This window comes from Stegodyphus dumicola, chromosome X1 (genome assembly GCF_044657685.1).
Source record: "Stegodyphus dumicola isolate Sdum_Otavi_A_Nest chromosome X1, ASM4465768v1".
NCBI lineage: Eukaryota > Metazoa > Arthropoda > Arachnida > Araneae > Eresidae > Stegodyphus > Stegodyphus dumicola.
The window spans coordinates 227,970,566-227,997,208 of NC_140780.1; the positions used below are offsets into that span (position 1 = coordinate 227,970,566).

Here is a 26,643-nt window from a genome sequence, read left to right on the forward strand (position 1 = left end):
ATCTATATTACAAATTTCATTGATATATTTGCGATAAAAATGGTAAACAAACGACTCTCAACAGGAAAGTTTTAATTATAATTGAAATGAACATACACTACTTGTAAGAATTTGATTAATACAGGTAAAGTATATGTTTGAAAGATTCCCCAAACTCTGTGCTTTGATACAAGGTAGTTCTGATAACTTTCTTGGGTTCATAATTTTAATTATTAAATACTTAAAACCTGAAGTGTATGTGTGTGCATATTCCTTTATTGCAGCGTCAGTCTAGATGTAATACCAGATGAATGCAAAAATGTAATACTGCCTCCAACACACTGTGAGCCAAACAGCCGTTATCGAAGTATTGATGGAAGTTGCAACAATCTTATCAACCCACATTGGGGAATGTACGGTGCATCATTTTTGAGACACCAGAAAGCTCATTACGCAGATGGTAAGGAAACATTTTTGTACAATATAAATATTTATTTTATTTATTTATTTTTTTTTTTACTTCAGAAGTTGCGATTGGTCGTAAGGGAGTTTTCCTCATTCTGTAGTTTCCCATTTTTGTATGTAGAGTTTATATATATCCACATATAGAGTTTTTTTATTAATAACAAAGTAGTACCTGTCATAATCAAGATTCATCATCTCAATAAATAATTTCTCTTGTTGTTTCTGTTTGGCGGCATGCATCATAAAGCACATGTTTTTAATATATAGCTACCAAGAATATTTGAGTATCGTTTCGAATGATAAATTTATCTATAAATGTTTTAAACTTATATTACCTTTTCCATTCTTGATGATAACCATTTTTTAGTGAATAGTGAAAAGACACTTACATTAAGATATATAAAGTGTATAATTTTCATTGATGCTATTGGTTGGTAATTTTGTAAGATTTTTATATTAAGTAACTCAGTTATCTTATAATTTTGGTTTTACTATAACTTCTACTTTCGTCAACTTCTACCAGAATGAAAATTAGTTAATGTACTATAAATGCATAAAAAGTATAGTTTCTTGAATTTGTAACAGAGGTTTTGGCAGTCTTGCTGCCCGTTTCTCTGCTACGACTCTCTGCTGTCCAATTGATTCAGCGGTTTTATTTTCGGTAAGTCGCATTTGCTTCGCTAAAACTTAGAGCCACCCCAAGGCTTATTTAGGCGCATGCTAATTTTATTTCACATTTTTATTTGCCTTGAATGTCTTGTTCTGAATTTCTCGCAAACTGCCGTGATTTGATTCTGCTATATTTTCTCAGTTTTGTATAACTGTCAAATTAACATGTAAATAAATAAGTTTTATTTCTAAGCTTCACTATGAGTCTATGAATTCTGTAGTCAGTATTTAAGACGGGACGGTAATTCATCTGACTGTTTTTACGATTCTGACGTTTAGCATTTTAAAGCAGTGTAAAATAGTAAATTTTATGCGAAAATAAGCAAGGAATAACTGTCAAATTAACGTGTAAATAACTAAGAAGAGAAATATCCGTTGGGTGAGATTATGACTATTTGAATTTAAAGTTAAGATTTAAAATTTTTCTAATAATTTCTGAATTGTGTTTCTTTAACACCGAGGAAAACAATCTTCAATATTTTCATTTCTAATCAGCTGTTTTACCAATTAAATAAACGTAGATTTTGATACGAGGGGGAAAGTCTGCTTCCACAGTTTGTTATCCAGCATCATACTGCACAAGCGCCTGGCATCATGGTGTGGGGAGCTACTGGGTATAATCGTCGACCGCAATCTAGTGCAGATTGAGGGCAATCTCAACAGTGATCGCTACATAAGGGAAGCTCTGGAGCCAGAAGTCCTCCCCATGTTTCGACGCATTCTGGGTGCCGTGTTGAGTAGGATAATGCGCTTGCACATGATTCTCAGACTGCACAAGTCTTCTTTAGTGCACAACAGATTTCGCTTCTTCCATGGCCTACTTATTCCCCGGATATGTGGCCAACTAAGCATGTTTGGGATTTTATCGGTCGGCGACTCACTCAAACAGCTAGTGAGGCACACACACAAAAGCTTCTATCACACGTCGGTTTCTTTCAAAAGAACAACTGTTTGGAACAATTTTTCTGCTTTGTCACAACAGTCAATCACCATAGATCGCTTTGGGCTTAACAAAGGGTTTGAAGCGGTTCCCCACTACAAACAAGCTGATAGCTAATTGGGTGAAAACGAACAACTTGCAGTTTTTTTGGAAAGGAAGGAAAAATGCGCACGTCTTTCTTTCAATAGTAAGCGAGGCAGAAAAATTGTCCGAAGCAGTTGTTCGTGTGAATGGCGTTAAGCCGAAGCCATATGGAATGTCACCCAGGATTGCATTCAGAACCAGTAGGATTTAATGCCATCGGTGTACAGGCTCTCATATAAAGTACAGCGTGGCGGACTTACAAAGTACTGATTTCCGACATTCTTTATTTTTTTTATTTTTATTTATTTATTTATTTATTTATTTTGTGTGTGTGTGTGTGTCTTGTAAATGTGACCTTTTATTTGTGCCACTATCAGTAATATGCGAAATAAATTTCATTCATTTCCGACAATTCCTTCATGATGCTGCATTTTTCACAAACATTAGTGCATCTAATGGATTACGCTTTCATATCTGATATGGTGATTAATATATGTAAATGAGCTGTTTATATTTCAAACAAATATGTTAAATTCTAAACAGGAATATACTAAAGTCAGAATAATGTATTTTTCTGCAGAAATTATAATATTTGACTTTTATCATTTCAGATGTTTCCCAAGTTCGGGAATCCGTGCACGGAGTTCCACTTCCTAACGTTCGGCTTCTATCAAGCAAACTTTATTCGCGAAAGACTCTTCCAGATGCAAATACGACCATGCTTTTGATGAATTTCGGCCTCTTACTTGACCATGATGTTGTTAGATCGGGTCAAGCTGCAGGTAAGTTACGTATATTTGTAGTCAGTAACAGAGTATAGTAACACAGTAAATTAATAAGAGCACTAATGAAACTGATGAAAGGGTCATTCATAGCAAGTTTTAAGCTTACATTCTAAGCCTAAGTATGATGTAATATTTCTGGGATGATCATATGAGATGAAGTGATTGCATCATCCTTTGGAAGCTATATGATTTTTGAGAGGCTGTTAAATATTGTCAGTCAGTGATGGCTCTTGATATTCAAAATGTTAAACATCAGTTCTTGACAGAAGGAGGCATAACACCTACAAATGTTCATGAATGCATGATGATACTACGTCTAGCCTTTGTCAGAAGGTGGCCTGCTATATTTATGCAGGAAAGAGCGTCACTGAAAGATGACCTAGACCAGCGGTCGCCAACCGGTGGTCCACGGACCACTGGTGGACCGTGAAAACTCTTTGATGGTCCGCAGAAAAATAGGGACATTATTTAAATTTTTATGAAGATCAGTTTAAAAAATGACGAGTAACAAAACCTATTATGGAATATGGATTATATTTTTTTTTTAAATTTTAGCTACTACTTTTAGCGAAATTCCTTCTGAATTTAGCGACTTTTTAGCTACTTTTGCAGGTGTATCTAGCCAAAGGACATCGATTGTTAAGAAGGAAAACTTCTCCGCAGCAGGAGTGGCTCCTTTCCAACGTAGAGGGAAACGGCTGCGCATGCGCGAAATATCTGTCTCCAAAGTTCGAAGCCGGCTTCGAAGTTCGAAGGTCACGTTTATCAAGAGTCCATAAAACGAATATCGTTTTAATTTTTTTTTAATCTTTAAGGGAAAAGAAAATATATTTTCGCGCAAGTAAATTAATTAATGGATTAGTGATTTTGAGCAAAAAAAGTGCGAAAATCCGTCTAAATTATCACGAAAAGTCAAAGAAGGTTTCTTCCTTAACACCGTGTTCCTCAATTTCCTGTACACATCACGGAGGAATATAATTTATTCACCAGAAAATATTATTTAAATATAATAGTTCACTCGATTAATATTTTTGGTTGAACTATTATAATTAAAATACATTGAAATGGTTCATCGGCTAATTCTGGATACAGAAAAGCAAGGTTTTAATTGTGGAGGAGGTGATTTCAATATTCCTCCCCCTCGATGAAGTAAGATTGAAGTTGATTGAATTCCTCTTTTGTTTTTATTTTCCTTTAAATTTTCTTTCATTTTTTTGAATGGGGTTTTGCTTGTTTAAATTATTTTGGTTTTAATTTTTTAAATTCTTTGTTGAAATTTTTTGAAATTTATTAATTATGAAATTATGAATTTCAGTTTTTGGTCTTTGTGAATTATTAGTTCTAAATTTCTTACTTTATGGATATATATAATTGAAATTGAAAAGCTAATAAGTACTGTGCTGTAAGACCTATTTGGTCTTTAAAATGTTTTGCGCAGTATGCTGCAAAAATTATGAAACAATAGGAAGAAATATTGTAGTGAGCTCGCCAAAAAGTTACCAGGAGCTGTGGCTCCAAGAAATAGTTCAACGCAGTATTTTTTAAAGTAATAACATTGAAGGGTGAAAAATTAGCTTACACGCGAAATAAAATGCAGAATATAAAAAACTGTTAAAATCAATCGTTGGAAACATGTGAATGGCAAAAAATACAGTAAAAACCTATCGATGTGATAAGTGAAAAGTTAACACATATAAAAAACTGATCGACGGAACAAGTTAAAACAAAATTAAAACATATGAAAAACATAAAATTATAAAAATTATAAAGCGGAAAATGGTAAATTAGCCTAATTAGACTTCCAACCTGGCTTTTCAAGGGAAATTTCAGTTGGACGTCGAGCCAAGCTACAAATGTAACTCCATTACGCGTTTCGCCGAAACAGACAATTGAAGCTCTTGTGTGACGAAAAATGTTTTAAATAATATGAATTGTCCCAAAAAATCTTTCGGAGCTTCAATTCTCTGTTCCAATTTCCCGAAGCGTCCGCAAAAAATGACACATAAAAAAAAATGTAAATGCAACTCCGAGTAAAGCTAAAATTAAAATGAAAATAAAATAAACAGCGGTCTGCTATTAGTCAAACTATACAATAACGTACGGGATGGACCTGCAAGCTTAAAGAATAAAACCTTTATGAATTTTATAGTTCTGAAATTAAATTCAAATGAAAACAAACGCCGTGGGTCTTGCTAAGACCAAGAAAAGAAATATTTTAAAACACACACACACACACACAAAAAAAAAAAAAAAAAAAAAAAAAAAAAAAAAAAAAAAAACCCATAAAAAACAGACTTGTGGCTATGCTGTTCTCTTGATCACGAATCAAATTTGAAAAGGGGTTGTAATCCCCTCTGTGTCTTTCAAAGCCATCCCTCTCGTCGTGTGACGTAAGCGGGTGAAACAATGTCACTACGTAGCAGCCAATGCGATTAGATTGTCCTTTGGCGGGAACTCATATAGGTATACGGGGTGATTTTAACTAAAATGCGCTATCAAATTTTTTTATTTGAATAACTAAATTAACCTGCTTATCCTTTCTCACAATACAATCAGCATTTCATAAGAGTGGGCCTCGCACATATTCCTACCATTAAAAATGTCAATCGAAGCGTTAAAATGAATTATATTAACTTCAGTTTTCAGGCAACATTCTGCTACACTTGTGGGTTCTTATGAGTCATTCGTTTAGTAGACAAAAGAGCGACGACAGAGAGAGTGGAGAGAATAATTGTCTAATCTGCTCTTACAGCCCTTGATGCGTACTTATAAACGATTCGATGTGTAACCGTGACAACTGCGCTTGCAATGACCATTGATAGGCGACTTAGTGAATGGGGTCTCGGAAGCCATTGTGCCGACTGGCTCTCAAAGCTGCACGCCGCCAGCGGAATTTGCAGTGGTGTCGGTAGCATTCGACCTGGGATCTCATGGACTACAGCAGAATTGTTTTTTCGATGAGTGCCGCTTCGAAATGAGCCCCAATAATGTCCATCGTAGGCATGTCGGGAGACGTTCTGGATAGCGGTGGGATACTTAACTCCCTGTCGTCCGCCGCCACACAGCTCGACAAACAGGAGTTGCGGTATGGGAATTTTATTTCATTTGATAACCGGACCCCTTTGGTTTTTCATCCGTGCACCATTATAGCAGGGCGGTACTTCAACGAGATTCTATGCCCCGTAGTGTTGTCCTTTTTCGCACGGACGCTTGGGCTTACATTTCATTAATATAAAGGCCGCTACTTGGGGGGTGTGGTAAATGTCTAAGGGATATTCCGATCAAATTTGGATCTTAAATACAAAGTACATAAAATATAGATAGATACCGGACAAATTTAAATACGAAATACATGCGCCTAAATAAACTTTCGCTCGGGTCTCAGTTATTTCATGAAGCATTTGCTTCAGTAACACGGAATTCTAAAAGGCAGCCAAACTATTTTACAAATTTACCTTAAGCCTAAGCGTTATTTCAGAGTTAAAAGTCATATTTTTCGCAACTACTTTTTTCGCTTTCTAGGTGAAAACAAACATACTTTCCGTATTTTTTGTCTTCAGGTATAAAGTTCAAAATTAGAGTTTTTTTTTTTTCTTTTTTTTTTTGGGGGGGGGGGTACCATTTGATTTTTTCCATTTTTGAATTCACTGAATTCATTCAACCAAACTTTTGTAATGCGGAGATGCATGTACATCGAAAATATTTTGACTTAATTTTTTTTAACCTTTCCCAAAGTTAAGGTGCAAGTTTCTAATTTATTTATAGTCTGTTTTTATACAGCTATCTGCGTTCGAACCTAGTACTGTCAAGGTTATTCTTTATGGGATTAAATGACGAATTTGGTGTTAGTTTTCAAAGTATATTTAAATGTCTTTTAAGTTCTTTGTATTCAACATTTTAAAGCAATTTTATATAATTGCCAATTCTCAAAACTCGTTTGAATTTACTTTTCCTTTACAGATGCTATTTTAAGCTGCTGCAGTCCCGAAATCCTTCAAGATCCGGACCTTCGTCACCCTCTATGCTTGGAAATAGAAGTTTCAGAATCTGACGTTTTTTATGGCCCATTAAATGTATCTTGCTTGAATTTCATTAGAGACAGCCCAGCAGTAGGAATATGCCCAGGTACAGAGATTTTCTGCAGTTACGGAGTTTTTAGTAGCTTATGATAGTTTTATTAATCAAATTTAAACGAAAGGCAAAAGTCTCATAAAGTTAATTTCTTTCCTTTCGATTAGCAAAACTTCCTACCCCTCCAGTGATTTAGTGTTTAAGAAGGCGAATACCGGTAATTCGACCTGGTTTCTAACACGGGAGGATCGGGTTGGTTACAGGGGTATTTTTCATGATTTTCTCTATGTGTAACGTGAAGACGACCCAGTTACTCTTAGAAAGTAAGCCACGAAGGCACCTCTTTTAAATAAATCTCTCTCGTATACTTTACTACATCCAAATAACTTAACCTAACCTGACCTAGCAAGACTTCCCTGTGATTATCTAAAAGATGTAGTCTATTCTAAAAGTTTCTGTTCTTAATTCATTACTGATCAGTTTATTTTTATTCATTTTGTGACGTCAAATTCTGTTTTGGTCCAAACGAAAATAATGTTTAACATTTTAGTCACATGTTGAAGCTGCCAACATGCGCAAATTTTGCATTTTTTACTTTCAAGTAAAAAATATATATATTTTAACTTATCTTCTGACTACTTGTATCAGATTAATGGTTGTGCCAGAAGTTCAAGAGGAAATTCCCTTTATAGTATTTATAATCATAAAAATCAGTATATCAATACAACCTGTTCACTTCCAGTTCTTTTCGTTTACTTCAAATTCTGTTTGGATCCTAATGAAAATAATGCTTAATTGTTTATCACATGTTAAAGTTGACAACATACTCTGTGGTACATCGAGAACTATCGATGTGGTATATCAAAATCGGCTGGCACAGCGCCACGCATCGAAGCGCGCAGTAATAAGAAAATGACTGGAATGCGAGTAGCTGTAGTTATGAAAGTAGCTGTAGATATAAGTGTGTATGCGAGTGATGATATATTTTGTACATATAATAAAGTAACATGTAGAATAAAAGAGTGTGTCTTGTGAAACAATTACCCACGAAAGGATACACGGTAGCTGGCGACGAGGATGTCGATTTTTGGTAATAATCGTAATGCAATAGCAATTAAGAGATTTCCCGAAGACTGCTCAAGGGAAAGCTTTTATTATCATTTTCCCTTCAGGAGATCATGGAGCAACTTGTAACTGAGTTAATAGCGCAGAATAGAGCTCTAATGGAGAGACTTACTTCAGTTATTACTCTCCAAATGGACAATTCGATGCTTTCGGTTCAGTTTGAAAAATATAATGAACACAAAGAACAGTTTGATTCGTTTCTACAGAGATTCGAAAGTTATTTAGATATATAAAATGTTTCATAGGACAAGCGGGGAAAAGTACTGACTTCTAGTTTGCCCGGCAAAATGTATAGTCTTAAAAACTTGCTGGCTCCTGATAATCCTTCCGATAAAGATTATGAAGTGTTAAAAACAACATTGAGAAATCATTTAAATCCTAAGCCACTTATAATTCCTAGCAGACGTGCATTTTTAAAGCGAAAGCAGCACGTGAGGAAACAGTTAGCGTGTATATGGCAGAGTTAAGGTCACTTGCCATACCGTGCGCTTACGATCTGAATATGTTAAATACGATGTATTTGTTAGTGGGCTAAGAGATAGGGCTATTCTGGATAGAACCTTTGAGCAGGATAATATCAGTTTGGATGACACTTTAAAAATAGTTTTGGCAATGGAAAAAGCGTTAAAAAGTGCAAATGAAATAATTGGGAATCCAGTAGAAATTAAGGAATTTAGTGCCAGGAATAAAGGTAAATCTAAGTCAGTCGCTCCAAAACGAAAGTTTTAAAAACGAAACTTCGCAGTTAAGAGTGCTAAAGGCAAAATGTGTTCCTATGTAAGGGGACTGACCATGATAGAAATTCTTGTAAATTAAGTATCTGCAGATTTTGTAAGAAAATCGGGCACATTGAAAGGGCATGCTACTACGCTAAAAACGCTGAAAGAATGAAAGCGAAACAAAAACAATTAGATGAAGGAAATGAAAACACAGTTCCTATAATATAAACAGCATAGTATAAACAGTATAAACAGCATAAATTCCAGTGAGGTGAAAAATAGGAAACCGCCTATGACGGTCCAAGTGAACATAGAAGGAAAACCGGTAACTATGGAACTGGAAACAGGGGGTGCAGTATCGGTAAAGAGTTTAAAAAATTTCCGGCAAATTTCGAAAAAGAAAATTAAAAATACGGTCTGGTATTTAAAACATATAATGGAGAAAAACTGACACCTTTAGGATTTAGTACAGTTAAGGTAGAACATAAAGGTTAAAATAAATCTTAAATCTTTACATTGTTAAAGAAAACCTGGATACAATATTTGGTCAAGAATGGGCTTCAGAGATAAATTTAGATTGGTCCTCAATAAAGTTAAAATTCTCTCAAAAGAGAAGTTTAAATAAATTATTGGAACAATATATAAAGAGAATTTCGACGAAAAATTAGACGAGATAAAAAATTATGAGGTTCAACTTGAATTGAAGCCAAATGTTTCACCAAAATTTTGTACAGCTAGGCATGTGTCATTTGCATTAAAGGGCCGAATAGATGAAGAAATTGATCGCTTGGAAAAAGAGAGCATAATCGAAAAGGTTGAAAATGAAACTTCGGAATGGGCAACACCGGTAGTACCAGTAGTTAAGCCGGACGGCTCTATACGACTGTGTGCCGACTACTCGGTGACAGTAAACCCAAATATTGTTACGCATCAACACTCTTTGCCGACCATAGAGGAAATATTTTCATGTTTGCGCGGGGGAAAGCATTTTTCAAAAATTGATTTTAAACATTCTTATTTACAAATGAAAGTACTTCCGGAGACTCAAAAATTGCGAACAATAAACACACAGAAAGGATTATATAAGTGTAAAAGATTAATGTTCGGGCTAGATGCAGCGCCGGCAATCTGGAAACGTTACGTAGACGGACTATTCCACGGAATAGAAGGGTGTAAGGTCTTCATGGATGAGGCGCGAATAACAGGGTCTGATCATGAGGCACATTTAAATACTTTAAAAATGTTCTTCGAGAAATGTAAAACTCATGGACTGAAATTAAATTTAGAGAAAAGTAAATTTTTTCAGGATGAGATAAAATTTTTAGGTCATAAAATTGATGCTAATGGTTTACATAAAACTGATGAAAAAATATCAGCGATTGCAAAAGCTCCGAAGACCCAGAAATGTCCAGGAAATTCAAAGCTTTTTCTGATTGGTTAATTTTTATGGAAAAGTTTGCCCTAAACTTGCGACAATCGCAAATCTCTTATATCAATTAACTAAGAAAAACTCAAAATGGGTGTGGACGAAGGTTTATCAGGAGACTTTTCTAAACATTAAAAAAGAATTGTGTTCACAAAAAGTTTTGATGCATTATGATCTAAAATTACTCTTAACATTAGCAACTGATGCATCACCAGTGGGGTTAGGTGCGGTACTTTCTCACAAACTTCCTGATGGAACAGAAAGGCTAATTGCATATGCTTCTAGAACATTGACTGAAACAGAGAAAAAGTATTCTCAAACCGATAAAGAAGCTTTATCAATCATTTGGGTAATAAAAAAAATTTCTGTACTTAAAAGGCAGGAAATTTACATGAATTACAGATCATAAACCTCTTGTTACAATTTTCGCTTCAAAGAAAAGCATGCCAATTTTGGCAACGACAAGACTCCTACATTACACTTTGGATTTACAGTCCTCCCAATTCGATATTATTTACCGTAAAACAAACGAGCATGGAAATGCTGACTTTCTATTACGATTACGGACGAACTCAGAACAACTATCTGTTCAGGATGATGTAACTATTTTTCAATTACAGCAGATTGAAACTCTTCCATTCACGGCCGGAGATTTGGCTAAAGAAACTGAAATTGATGATGAACTCAGTCCTGAGCTAAGAATACTTCAAAGCGGCGGGGAATTGAAAGGAAGGGAGATGGAGTACAGTCTCCAAGATGGCTGTATAACGTATGGTCAACGCGTTTCTATTCCAAAACGATACCGTGATAATGTTTTGAAAGAGTTACACCACGGACATTTAGGGACTGTAAAGATGAAAGTAATTGCTAGGTCTTACGTATTTTGGAATGGTATAGATAAAGATATCGAAAATACTTCCAAAAACTGTTCTGAATGTGGAAAACATAGAATGGATCCTCCTAAGGTAAAAGTTCATCACTGGGAGTATCCGAGCGCTCAAATGGAACGTATTCCCATAGATTATGCAGGACCTATTTTTGAGCATATGTTTTAGATAATCATCGATGCTCACTCAAAATGGTTAGAAGCCTATCCAATGAAATCAAACTCGACTTTCAAAACAATAGAATGTTTATGGGATTTTTTTGCACGATTCGGATTACCAATATGGTTAGTGAGTGATAACGGGCCACAATTCACTTCACATGAGTTTAAAATATTTTTACAGAGTAACGGAGTCAAACACAAAACTACAGCTCCCTTTAAACCATCCAGTAAGGGTCGGGCTGAACGGTATGTGTTTACAGTAAAACAATCTTAAAGAACAATGCAAAATTATCCAGGAACTTTGAGACAAAAACACAGTACATTTTTGTTGCAATATAGAAAAGCTCCGAATTTAACTACTCTACAGAGCCCTGCAATGCTAATGCTGAAGAGAGAAATTCGAACAAGAATAGTTTTACGAGTTTTCAGACCGAGGATTTAGAGTAGCAGATAAGAGTGGCAATAAGAAATTATCGCCAAGGTGATAGACGATGGAGATTTGGTACCGTCCAATCCAAGTTTGGGCAGCTTCAATGCACTATAAATGTAGATGATCAGCTATGGCGACGACATATCCATCAGATGCGTGATAGAGGAACCGTAACAGATGAGGGGTTCATACGTCCACCTCCAGCTCTCGTGATTTCCAAAGAGCCTGATAAGAGTGGAGTTCCAGAACCATCCAAAGGTAATAGCCACCGGTCAGATGAGTCTGTGTCGTCCTCCGAGCCCAAAGTTGTACCAGATGTTCCATCCACGGACCTGCTGCTGACACAACCAGGTTACCAAAGAAACCAGAAGTGCCACAACCTTTGCGTAGGTCCAGTAGAATTCGACGTCCCCCAGATAGATTGCAGTTATGATAAAGGGGAAGGGATGTGGTATATTGAGAACTACCTATGTGGTATATCATAATCGGACTTAAAGCTGGCACAGCGTCAAGCATCGAAGCGCGCGCAGTAATAAGAAAATGACTGGAGTGCCAGTAACTGTAGATATAAGTGTGTATGCAAGTGATGATATATTTTTTACATATAATAAAGTAGCATGTAGAGTAAAAGAGTGTGTCTTGTGAAATAATTACCCACGAAAGGATACACGGTATACTCAAATTTTGCTCTTGCCATTTTTTCCTTTTCAGAAAAAAAAACTTTTAACTTATCTTCTGATTACTTGTGCCAGAAGTTCAAGTGGAAATTCCCTTTTTATTATTTTTAATCAGAAGAATCAGTATATCAGTACAACTTGTTCACTTTCATTTGTTTTCGTTTTGATAAAATGTTTCCTGGTAGAGCTCGGCTACCTATCCTTTAATTTAATGAAATTTAGATTGCATTGTAATATTCCTTTCCTAAAATTTAAAGCTTGCGTGTATTTTTCATTAAGAAATGACGCATGACTAAACTGTGAATTCATTTACTGAAAGACAAACTGCAATGTTCCCCAAAATAATGAACTTGAGACGTTCTTTTTAATGAAATAATTGAAATATGATATTTTATAAGTAATAACATATTTTTAATTTACAAGGAGAGGTATACATGCACTGCCGGCCATTAAAATTCTATATCACGAAATAGAACAGTTAGCATAATAACTTATTTTACCCCTATATAATAATAGAAGGATGAAATAATTAAAATTTCACGTAATTCTGAGGTACAAAATGCACAGAAATCAGTGCCCCGAGCATCTACCTCTGACAACAAAAGCAGATGTTATACGGCAGGGCATAGAGTAATCTCGATATGCGTTAGACTCAAACACGCTACTGAGGCTTCGAGATTTGTCATTTCTATTGTAACTTCTATCAGGTAAAAATGAACAGCACAGGTTGCAACCATGGACGTAGGAGTAAAAGTAGACACTCTTCCTCCACTACAACTGACGCAGTGCTGCCGAGCTAGTCGAAGGTGGGCTGTTGTATTTTTGTTTACGTCCAGAGCATGTTACCTTGATAGCCGTTTGGTAGTATTTCCGCAAATGACAGTTCCGCACAAATAAAGAAGAGGGCACATTTCCACATAAAACAAACATTCATTGTTGGATGGGTAATAACAATTTGCATAATTTAGTGGCGTTTCCGCACAAATCACATCTTCGTTAGCTTTTGATGACTTGCAGTAACGATTTTGATTATAAATTTGTTTTATAAAATTCTAAGCAACTGTACTACAAAAATACAGGTTTTAGCAAAATGTTTATCTTGTGTGCAAAGAAGGATGAATACCTTAAAGTACCTTTAAAGTGTCAAAATACCGCAAAAATATAACCCACTTTACAGCTCAATTTCCTTAGAATTGACTCCTATAAGTGTAAAAATAACGCTTATATACTTCTTTCGATGCCCTTGATAGTATACTACTTTGCAACATTTATTTTATGTTCTAAATATAAAAATATTTTATAAAAAATTATTTTTTGTCATGCACATAATATCGTAATATGTCCTTTTTAACAATTTTTAGGAGCGATTGATAATAGTTGCATATTTTAAACTAATCATTTTATTTTTATGTAATTGAAAAATATAAATTTTGAGATTGAGTAGTGGTCTGCTAATTTTAAAACAGTTTCAAGAAAGGTTTCAAGAAAAAAATCATCATCAATGCTATTAATTGGTATATCAATACATTTTGCTTATTGTTGCGTTCTGAATATCCTTGCAATATATAAATTTCAGGTATTTGTGAATTTAGAGTCACTGTTTCAAAAAATGAAGCAATGTTGATGTACAGAATAAAGTAATCAAGATTTCGATCTGATTAATTTAACTCTGACAGTGATAATGAGTATAATGTTTGCATATGAAATGGGTAGTTGTTATTTGTAGTATTATCAAAGAAATATTAAATTGGGTAAAATTGCTAAGAGAGATATTAAATGCTGTGCCAAAATATATTTACTAGAAAATCTGAATTTGAAAATGAATGTATTCAAAAACGTGTTTTAAGTCAGAAGTTTGAAACTTAGTGGCTAAATGTAAATGTAAAATTATGCATGTGAATATATTTGTAATTCGGCGTATAAGTGAGCTTAAGTTTTTTAAATAAAGCATGCAAGGGTTATCTGACTCTCTTAAAAAGACCTAAACGGACATTCCTTCCTTTCTGTGTGGTGCCTAGGGGCGAGGCACGTAATAACCGCAGGTTCTGGCCTTAATAGTGGATAATGTTTATGATGACTTGTGCCCGCCACTGGAAAGAAATTGCGAACCTTATCCAGTGTTTTTGTTTATATCATATTTTTTGTAAAAAATAGCGTAATAAATTACGATTTAAATTAAGCATGTCTAATTTTACGGTGTCTTTGTAAAGTTTCTTGCTTTTGTTACATTTTTTGTCCCATTCTTTGGTCACCGAGTCATCTCTTATATTTCTAAATAAAATATTTCACTGAATAATTTGTTATCAGGTAATTAATTATTCTTCGTTAAAATATTTCCTTTTTTTTTGGAAGTTAAATATTCCTCTAGGTGTTTGTTCACATTCCACAATATTTTCAAAGCTGATTTCAATATTCAGGTGATTTAATTTTACTGCTCCACTTTCTAATTACGAAACGCATCTGAAACAAAAATCCACGAATTTTTTTTCAAATCAGTCTTTTTGTAAGTTTAAGAAAAATGTTTTGTTCATCCTTTTGTAAGTTTTAATGAGTTTCTTAAAAACATATATAAAAGAATAATTATTTGATTATTAAATACTTGCAGTTTCTGATTCCACAAAAACATCATGGCCATATGGAACAATATTCATGTCACCTTATTTGCAAAATCTGAAAATACTTATAAAATGACAAGCATTTTTAGTGGAATATATTAAGGGACACTACACGGAAAAACTAGACTTTTGCGCACGATCCAGACCTTCTGGTCACATTTTAATTAAAATGATGCGTGATTTCACGTTGCCATAGTAGGTGGCATCTTACAGCTGCTTTCACAGCAAAAATGTTATCGTGAAAATTGGAGATGAATTCGTGACAACGGAAGCTATTTTAATCTTGAATATGAAATTATGTAACATACCATTAAAAAACCTTGAATATGAAATTATGTAACATACCATTAAAAAACAGGTTTCCATTGCTATTCGAAGTCATTATAATTCGTACTTTTACTCTTTTACTTTTACTCATGAAGACTGACTGGCGGCTAGATGTTATTCCACTCTGGAAAAATAAAGTACAAGCAAAAGAACTGGCGAAGATCTACTGTGAAATTAAAATCGTGGTTTGTTTTTACTTTTGTTCGCAGGACTAATGCCTATTTCATTTTAAATACACGCACGTAGATTTAAAGCGAAATGAGCTTGGAATTAATCACACATTAAATGTCATCTTTCCGCTGGGCTAACGCTGGAAATAATATTTGACAAAAATACCAGAATGAGTTTCGTTTAAAATGATTTTGAAAAAACACGCGAGGGCTATCTATAAGGTATTTCTTCCGCTTTCCTAGCGTGTCTTCGTGGTGTAGTGGTTCTGCACGCTGGGCCGGTATTCCAGAGGTCCGTGGCTCGATTCCCGGCGAAGGCCTTGCTAATTTTTCATCTTGCCTGCTTCCAAAACAATACCATACCTAATTTCTCTACATATCTACCTAGGAGAACTAACGAGAATGCCCCCCAACCAGCGGCCTAGTGGTAAAGTCGCTCAACATTGGCAATTTGATCGGGGTTCGAATACCAGGGAGCAGGCTGATTACATGAGCATTTTCGTAGTTTTCTCCGTATATAACACGAATACGAACCATTTTCTCTTCAAAAGTCAAACACGAAGGCATCCCTTCCCTTGCGCAAGTAGCCCTCGTTTGCTTTGCTATGATCAAATAAACCAAACCAAAGCAAGGCTAGCGAGGATGAGATGATAAGGCCTCGAAGAAGTCACCTGTTTAGAGTTTATATAATAACCGTCGTAATTCGAAAATATTTCATGCCCAAGACCCTGATTCAACTCCTTTAGGTAGTAATATACTTAACTTATTTATTTCTCTAGTGCAGCTTTTCTCAAACGTTTATCAAGTGGGGACTACTTTTATAAATTAGAATGAACTGCGGGTAACCTTGCTCTTATCCCTTTCAAGAGTAATTTTTTTAATATTTAAAATGCAATTAATTAAAATTCATTTAATTTTATATTGGTGTTAAGTTGACAGATGAGATATCACATTCATTTTCCATAATTCAAGGCTATTAGATTTTGAATAATCGTTACCTTGTTAATTAAGAATTAAATTTTGTTACTTGCAGTAGTGGAGAAAGGTGGACCCGCAGAATCTTGAACAGCTGTTCTGTATTTGGACGTACACTGCTGGCCATTAAAATTGCAACACCAGGCGATTTTGGCAGTTTTGATATTTCTATAACTCATTATAATAATTTTACAATTACCAAATGTTTTTATACAATGCATCTGAAAATAGATAAAGATAAGGCAATACAGACAAAGAAAAAACGAAAACGTTTCGACGCATTCTTTTATAATATAAAAGTTCATTTTATTTGCTTTGCACAGGACGCTGTCATTTCGTTTGTTACTTATTTAAAATTTTCACATTATTTTATGTTTTAAAATTAGAAATTAATGACCTAAAACTGCAAAGTATATTACAGTACAAGTGAAAAAATTGACGGTTTCACTGACTCGTGTGTCGGATTTGCAAAATGCTTATGAGGTCCCACAAAATTTTCTTAAATATTACGAGTCCAGGGGTCGCGAAACAAATCTCAGTGATAAAAAGGTGTTGCCACTGAAAAACGTTTAAGAAGCCTTGTTTTAGAATAACTTAAAATGGGGAAAAGGAATTATAAACAGTATTGCTACTGTATTGTTGTAATCAGAAAATTAAAAACGGGAACTGTATTTTACCAACTAATACAAAGAAATGAAGATAAATTAGAAGAAGGAAGAAAGGAAAGGAATGATTTTAAATTCTAAAGGAATGAGTTTTAAATATTAAGCAAGGCATACGCATTTTCTTTCACGGGCATGTTTTCCTTGAGAACATGTTTTCCTATATGAGATAATAATGAATAAAAACGAAGTGGTTGAACAGGAAAATTTAATCTCAGCCAGGAAAACTTTACAAGCTCTGATATTTTTAATGTATTAGTTTAGAACTAGTTATTCGGGTATACAAGCCAGTTAAAAGCAGTTTATTTTTAGAACCTGTTTCTTAATTGAAAAAAACTAGATTATTAGATAAGATGTCGTTTAGCATTAATACTGTAGCTTATTAAGTTGCTATATTTAACCTATTAGCGTTCATTTCGAAATTAAAAAAACTAAGTGCATCTCGACAGACGTTTCTTCTGCAATAATGTTAACAGTGAATGCCTAGATACAGCGGTGTAAATCATGTTTTTACCCCTTTCTCATTCATGTTGCTGAGTTTAGGTTAAGTTTGGTTAGGTTATTCGAATATAGCAAAATACAGAAGGGCTATATGGTGAAGAGGAACGAGGCCTTCGTTGAAGGCTTTTTGAAAAACAGTCACTCGTATTTACGTTACATATGGGAAAAAAATCCTAAAAACCAACATGCAGCTGTCACCTTCGCCTAGATTCGAACCCGCGGACGAACTACCAGTATTAAGCTATCTTAATCACTCGGCTTCAGAAAAGATATCTGTTAACTCTTTCGAAACTGTTTAACTTTCATGTTTTGAAAAGTTTCTTTAATCTTAGTTATATTTTTGACGAATAGGCTTAGTTATTTAATCTTGAAACATAAAAGATAGCTGAAATGTATATTTTTATGCGTAATTGTACTAATTACTTGTAAACATTAAAATAGTTTTATAAAAGTTTCTTGACATGAAAGAGTTTCTTTATTCATAAAAGATTTCTCAGATGTTTAATTGAACGATCAAAATTCTGAACAAAATTTTACACTGAACTTTATGAATGCTTTCTTTATTTCTATAAAATGGGATTTTTATGCGTTATTTTTCTTAGGACTCAGAGAGCAAAGAAATCTCATGACATCTTTCATTGATGGCTCTGCAACATATGGGCCTACTATTGAGGAGAGTGATCGACTTAGAGTTTTTAGTGGCGGTAACATTTTATATTATTTTTTACTACATATGATATTCTATATCTTATAACACATAAAAGTACTTATGATTTCATGAACAACAATACAAAATTTTGACAACTTTAGCTGGAGAAATGTAGAAAGGTAAGTCTAATTTATTTCCAGTGGATCCAAAAGAAAAATTATATTTAAGTATCAACCAAAAGAATGATTAATAAATTTGGATGAAAAGCATGAATACGAACATTGGAAATTAATAATTTAATTACTTAAAGTAGCAGTAACAGTTATGATGATTTATAGATTTAATGATTATAAAACAGGATGTTTTAAAAATAGTGCATAATTAAATATGTCTTGAGTGTTTGGTCTAGGAACTTATTCACTCTTAGACACACTTTTAGGTTTCTTACAGAAAAATGTACAATATTATACTTTTATATTGTAGCCTAAAGATAAAGTTCTAGCTACTAAATTATTTCATTTCAGGCTAAAGAAATTTTAAGGGGAGGAAGTTCTATGGCATTCACATTCGAGTCTGAAAAATAGAGGAAACATTTTATGAACTAAATTACTGTCACTCAACTAAAACAAAAAGAAAAAGCACCTCTTTTATGGGTCCCATAAAAATTTCATCTTCGTGAGATAAAGAATTTCAAGTTTTAGCGTTACTGCATCTGAGATCAATAACACACTGTAATTACACCTGGTATAAAAGGAGAATTTTCCTTTTCTGTGTAATTATTTTAACGACGTCTGAGATTTTTACTCTCATACGGAATTTCAGTTTTTATTTTTTTATTTATTTTTATTTATTTATTTATTTATTTATTTATTTTGTTTTTGTTTTTGTCGCTTTTACGTATAATTTAAATACTCTTTGTGAATCTGTGTTTGCATGGTATAATTCTTGAAAATACGGCGATTTCCTAAAATATGGTGGTTTGGAATTAGGATTTTAAGAGTTCTCTAGATGTTATTTAAAGTAATAAATTTATAATATGAATTTTTGTATTTGTTTTAAAAAGAAAGTTAAAATTTAATGTTGTATTTCAATATAACTTAAAAATAATTTTATCAAAGTTCCAGAAACAGAGATTTCTTATGGTAATTTTTAAATATGTAATCAAATTTTAATTTTATGTATCATATCACTTTATTAATGAAACTTTGAAGTTAGGAATACTGCTTTTATCTGCAGGAAAACTTCGTACGTCTATAATTGGAAACACTCCATTATTACCTATCAATGAAAATTCCGGAAAATTCTGCTACACCAAGGATTTCCCTTACAAATGTTTTTCCGCTGGTAAGTTGCCCATTTTATAGCTTTCTTTTAGATGTCCCAAGCAATTTTTGCCGTTTATTAATTTTTTTAATTTGAAAGGAACATGTGCATGAGGTTTTTTACATTCAGCACTGTGCTCTAAGGTAGCATGTAAATATCATATATTATAATTTATTACGTAATGGAATTGTACTCAAAAATAATAATGCATTTACTTACTTATTTTATGAAAGTGCAATGATATATTATTTAAATTATTTATGCTACATTCTGATAATCTGCAAGACATCGAAAGTTTCCAGCTCAGTGGAGACTTTAAGATTTGGGGAAAAACATTTGTTTGACGGTCTTTATTGTCCATGACTAGTAATAATAGAAAGAAACATTTTCTAAGGGACAGGAACTTTCATAAGAAAAACAACAACTTGTGATGCCAGTCTTTACATTCTTACGCCAGTGAATGCTATTAGGAGAGGTAACAGTTAAATAGTATAAATCACATAAATCTACGTAGACTCAAACACGTGCGATGGTTTGATTTGAGGCTCACCTAGCCAAATCAACAGGGTCATTAGATCTTTCAATAATATGCAGACGTTGACCTACCTAGCCAAACCAATGTTAAGCCGTAAGTTCGTTAAGGGGACGTAATGTACAATAGCAAAGGTCATCCATGCTTCCTTACATATTACTCATATATAACTCGGAAAAACTAGGTCGCAGAAAGTAAGTAACAAAAAAAGTAAATAATCGAAAATAATACATAAAACAGATTCAAAGGGATAACCCCATTATACGTTAGATTTGAACACATATACACAAATCAATAAATAATGTGAACTAAAAACAACTAGTATTAGACTAAATCGATAAGACAAAGATTTCCACTCATACCGTAATCCCTTTCTTATACCTGTTATTAAAAATTATTAAAAATTTTTTTCTGAGAAGTCAACAGCCTTTTTATAAGATTTTAAGACTGTATTTTTATTAAGATCAGGACATAAATCCCTTGCTCTCTGCGTTAAGGGACATGACTTAGTGAAGTTCGAGATATTTCCAAAAATAGTACATTCTTTATCTAAATTTGAACCTTGCAGGAGAAGCCTAATTAAATAGGCCGGGAACGAGTATTACCAGTAATAATTTGGTTTATATCAATATTATTATATATTTGCATATTCTTATGAACTGGTGCGAGTTTGTAATAATTTTTATTTCTCTCGGAGATTAATCCATTCTTCCATTCTGTCCTAAGATTTTCTTTTTGAGCGTGGAATGTAAATTATAAAATATTCATTCCAGCGGGTCCCATGCATTATTATTGAAATGATGATATTATTGAAGATAATCTGCAGGGTGGCACTTTTTTTGGATGATGCATATTGTATCCAACGGGTGACCTCCTTTGCTCTCACAAGGCTAACCATTTATTTTGCTCTTAAAAGTAAGTTGTAATATTAACAGTAATAATAAATAGAAGGCTTAATAGCAGATAGAAAGGAACAGTGAGAGTCTTCGCTGTTGGGTGAGGAAAAAAAGAGGATGTGCAGCATACATACCAGCCGTTAATTCCAGAGTTCCATTTTTGGCTGCAAGGGGATTTTCGTTAACCTGACTACGAAGTTCGACCAGGGACTGTGTTTAAAGACCCTCTTTACCTAATTCAGTTGAAAGAACAGTATTTCTATAAGCAGGTTGCCGTATGATTCTGTAATGCTTACATCGATGGCTTCTACTGGACTCGCATTACCTATTATTCATCGGGACAATTATTTAAAATTTGTAAAAATTCATTTTCAGCAATGTTGCAGCTGAATCTAGTAAACTCGGTATGGTAAACAAACCTAAATTACTTGTACATAGATAATTGCTATGTAATTTCAGATGCATGCAAGTACATAGGTGCTGACAATATTGCTTCCAGTTTTAGAAATTTTTTATGTAAAACATTGTTTTCATGTTTTGGTACTGCATGAAACTTGTCTGAACATTTGATCATTTATACGTATACGAATAGATTCATAAAATTAATGCCAGCTGCGTTATCAAAACTTCCAAACAAATTATAATTAAAGTGACCCTACTCAGATCTATGTAGAATCCATTCTGATTGACGTATTTCGTTGAAACTTGGTATAAACATTATATGGATCATGGGAAAAAAAGAGAGAGAAAACTGAAATAACAGTTCAAATTTCAAACACCAGGTGAAACGATGGAACATAAAGAACAAGAAACACAAACTGGAAATCTAAAACGTTAGTTTATCAGATGTTCAATGCGCATTCCATTTGTATCAATAGCATATTCAAAGCGCATTATAATATGTTTGACAGCAACGAAAGGTTTCTTGAGGAACTGCGACAACATGGCGTTTTATGCTTAATTTCAAATTAGCCAGAGTCAGTATGGTTCTTCCAGATACATAATCTTCCAAGAAGCTCCACAACCAGAAGTCGCAAGGACGTAAACCCGGAGAGCGAGGATGCCAGGTATTTGTAAATGCACGGCAAAGCAATTATTTTCAATAGTTCGCTAATATGGAGTGTTGCATTTCTTGCATGGAGACAGTAGTCACCAAACATTTCTTAAGGCAGCAATGATTTGCAGCAGCAGAACTTTGCAGCAGCAATGATTTGCTGCTGCAAATCATTGCTGCTGCAAAGTTCGCAATAACGGTCACCTGTGAGTGCACACCTTTTAGGATCTAGAAAAGTACTCTTTTCGATGAAAAAAGGGCCAAGAATGAATTTGTAGAGACATTAGGCTATTTCGAAGCAGGAGAGATGAAAAATAAGCAATGCCCATGCCGGGACTCGAACCAAGGACCTCTTGAATACGCGCCGAGAGTGACTACGAAAGCATGCTAAGAAGACGGGAGAAATACCTTATATACTTCCTCTTTTAAAGGAAATCTTGGGATCAAGGGACCCAATCGCCAAATCCTGGTGGTGGAGAATCATCATCTATCACCTTTTTTAGTTCGGGCGCCAGTGTAGAGACACTAGGTTATTTCTAAGCAGGAGAGATGGAAAATGAGCAATGCTCTCGCCGGGACTCCAACCAGGGACCTCTCGAATACGCGGCGAGTGTGCTAACCACTGTACACGAAGGCATGCTAAGAAGGCGGGAGAAATACCTTATAAAGTCAGCAATAAACCGACATAGCGCAGAGGTTGTTCATGCACAGTATTTGGACTTGCAGTATCCGCTATGTAGCTCCGTCTAGAGCAAAATACGCTCTTCTGGCCGTAAAATGTTTCATACCTATGTTGTCTCATCAAACACCTGCAAGCAAGTGCTTTGATGAGGGTCTTGGGGCTGCAGCGTTTCCACGACGTGAATCTTCTGCAGACATTACTTTAAAATGGATGGCAGAATCTTATTTGCCCTAAGCTAAGGGATAACTAACTCAGAAACACTAAAGTCCGTGCCTCTAAAATCTAGCATTCCAGTTACGAAAGCAAGACGAAAAGCCATTTGGTCAAGAAGTATGAGAAGAATTCTCCACTGGAAAAAATTGCATTGGCGTCACCAATGTGTCAAATTAGATATTTATACCAAAACAAGAATAACATTTAAGATTAATCTTTTCACTATAAAATTACACATCAACACACACAAAAATGGACAATTTACAATAAAAAGGATTGCATACCATAAGCTAGGAAAACTTTTTAAGACACACTTTGTAAAACACTTTGCAGTAAAATAAGGTTAGGGGTTAATACCCTTCAGCATGAAACAAATGTGACAATATGGTCTACCTTAAGTAATGAACTTCATTAATCTTTGTATACTAGTATAATATTTTGGAGTTGTAAATAATATTTTATTGCTTTAAAAAAGATTTTAGTGAAGAACATTAATCTAAATGCCAGTACGACTGGACATTCCCAAAATCAGTGATTAATATCTGCCTCTTCATTTAGTTTTCTATATTGTTATCATGTAGTAATTATTAAATAATGACTTACATATTGTGGAAACTTTTCGCGTCCTCTAATATAATAACCTCAATCAAGTAAAAATCTGATCATAACAGATATTCTGAAATTTCGTTTTAACACTTTATACACGTTCTTTTCCTTATGCTTCTTGTAACATTTTTGTTCGAATTCTTTCCTAAACAAACTGTTGATAATTCTCTCTGAAAAGGCCTTGGTAATAACCATATCATTCAAAAGAATTGAAGATTCACAAACGAGTCAAACAATTCATTATCACGAATGCCAGCGTGACCACGTATCCAGAATAATTTTTCATACCTTTATTACCTGATTTGTGATATTTTCACAAAAAAAAAGTGTTAATTTTAGGAGGAAACTGAAAAATGAAACAGGAGATAAGCAATATTTCAGTCATGTCATGGGCGTGGAACAAATGCAAACGAGGGGGTATTAATCAGTTATATAAGTAATTTTATTATCTAAGCCAATATACATGCTGACATGTATCTGTACTATCAAATGATTGGGATCAGTTTTTAGACGTTGTAATGCTTCGGTAAATAAATCAAAAAGTCACTGTCTTGCATCGTCATTAATTGACACAGCTGAAAGCTGTCATTCACAGTTACGCCTTCAAATCGAATAATACAAAGCTGCCTGAAAGGTGATGAACCTGTCTTAAATCAATTTGAATAGAATAACATTTTACTTGAAAACGTTCATGATTAATGTTTCCTTGAGTTATATACTTCAGAAACATATTATATAACAAGTCTGTAGCGGTCTTTATTTTAAGCTTTCCTTGTTATTCTAATAATTTGATTCTTGTTTTGGATTTCAGATTTGTTTTCCAATTAAGAAATAGGAGCTGCCAGAAGAGGATCATATTTTGCCACCAATACTTTGTAGCTGAAAAATTGTTATGATTCTCGATCTGCTTATTGAGAGCGTAGGCCGATTAATTTTGCCTGATCTCAAAAATAAGCATGTCTATAATAAATATAATAATACCTCTCGATTTTCAGTAATTCTTCTAACTTTTTAATTAGTGAATACGGAAAATAATTACATAAGGCCTCATCCATTAATCATACTAATTAATTGCTGAATATTTCTGTCATGCTTTCTCGATTCCTACAACAGCAAGATCTGGCTAGTTACTAAAGCCATGTGTAAAGATGATAGATTACAAATTTTAGAAAACTCAAAAGCCGAAAATTATAAAAATTAAAAAAAAATTGTCAGAGTTAGTGATTTATATTGATATACACATGAACTTATGTGTATGAGAAAAATACTATGTATCATGATCTTAATCATCTTGGAAAAATTATTTTTTAGTCACGTGGTATAATGAAATTATTTTTAACTATCCTTCTGCATGTCTTGATTCAAGCTGAAGAACAGTATTATAAGAGAAAGAAACATTTTTTCCCACATAGTTCTTAAGATAAAAAATGTATCAGTGTCACTTTTATAAATTACGCGCAATAATTTCTCATTCCAGGAGACATCCGAGTCAATATGCATCTGGAACTAACGACTATGCATACAATATGGCTTCGTGAGCACAATCGTTTAGCTGACGAACTGCAAAGATTGAATCCTGCTTGGCCCGATGAAAAATTATTTCAAGAGGCAAGAAGAATTGCTGTAGCGGAATTTCAACTGATTGCTTATAGAGAGTTTTTGCCAACAATACTTGGTAATTGCACAGAAAGTTTATTGTTATATTATGTTAAACCTTTGAGCATCTTTCTTGCATGTTTTCTCTTTAACATATAATGCATGTGAAAGCAAAATGTTCTTTCGCATTTAACTTTGTAAGAAGAAGCACTTAAATTAATGTTCTGCGGCGGAATCACCGATAGAAATTTCTTGTTTGCCGTTCTGCGGTGGAATTACCGAAATAAATTTTTTTTTCCAAGAATAACATTTTATTTATTTATTTATTACGTACTCTAACAATACGCACTATACGGTAAGGGGGGTGTATGCCCCGTGGAGGACGTTTTGGGAGAAACTGGCTGGTATCCATGTTACACATGGCGAAAACCACGAAAACATCCGTGTAGCCTTCCCGTTCGCTGGAACTTGAAGCCCGGACCGAACTAGTAGCGTTCAGCGGCTTTTACCGCTCGGCCGGTGTTGGATCCAGGGATAACATTCTCATCTAATTCTGATACATTGCTAATAAATTTGCAGCACTTGCAATGAGTGGATTTCAGCCTTTTGGAAGCGTGATTGCAAAATTAACTTTGTTTCCTATTTGATCAAGAAAATTACTCTATAACAAATAATTAATATGAAAAAGATTTTTGTAACTCACTGAGCGAAACAAATTTAGCATTTGTCTTCGGTAAATATGAGAGATGAAAGCTTATAAGAGCATTTAAAGAACAGATACCGAGAAGTAATGAGAAATCTAAAATATTTTAAATGTTTAACATGCTCGCAAACGTCTGAGCGGTAAAACAACTAAGAAACTGACTCGTATTCACGCACACGGTGGGGGTAAAAGCACAAAAACCCCCATACAGCCAACTCATTTTCCGGCATTTGAACCAAGGTCGAACTAAATTTCGCACTGCTTATCTTCTATTTTAAAATTAGGATTAATTAGAACTGAAGTAGCAAAATTAATTATAAGCCAACCTTTTATTAATTATAACTGCATTAATTTTTTCGCCAGTAAAGAAAAGTTAAGTTCGTGGACCGGCCGCAGAGTAAGCAGTGAAAATTCGCAAAACGTTCGTGGCCTATATTTATGGCCTATACTTGCATTGTATGTTCGTGGCCTATACTTGCATTAATATTTTCGAAAAAATTTTTGTGGTCTATATTTATGTCAATATTTTATAGAAGGGGATGTCTATTATAAATTAAGCAGAAGTACAAATAAATAGTATGCAACTAGGTAAACATTATGCTACACATTTTTTAACTGCAAACGTATAAATTAATCAAGTTCTCGAAATGCATTAAGCATCGAAATTTTGGAGTAAATATACCATTTTTGGACGATGTTTTCATACCTTAAATTATAACTA

General features: G+C 34.1%; 1 protein-coding gene across 1 annotated transcript in view; it reads left to right on the forward strand.

The window, feature by feature from the left end:
- The window catches only part of LOC118205098 (immunomodulatory peroxidase-like), a 143,994-nt gene that overhangs the window by 86,236 nt on the left and 31,115 nt on the right, over positions 1-26,643 (forward strand). The window contains exons 6-11 of the mRNA XM_085808731.1: positions 264-439; positions 2,749-2,919; positions 6,883-7,047; positions 18,271-18,372; positions 19,554-19,661; positions 25,101-25,298. Coding sequence (XP_085664857.1) covers positions 264-439; positions 2,749-2,919; positions 6,883-7,047; positions 18,271-18,372; positions 19,554-19,661; positions 25,101-25,298 — 920 coding nt within the window. The remainder of the gene's footprint in view (positions 1-263; positions 440-2,748; positions 2,920-6,882; positions 7,048-18,270; positions 18,373-19,553; positions 19,662-25,100; positions 25,299-26,643) is intronic.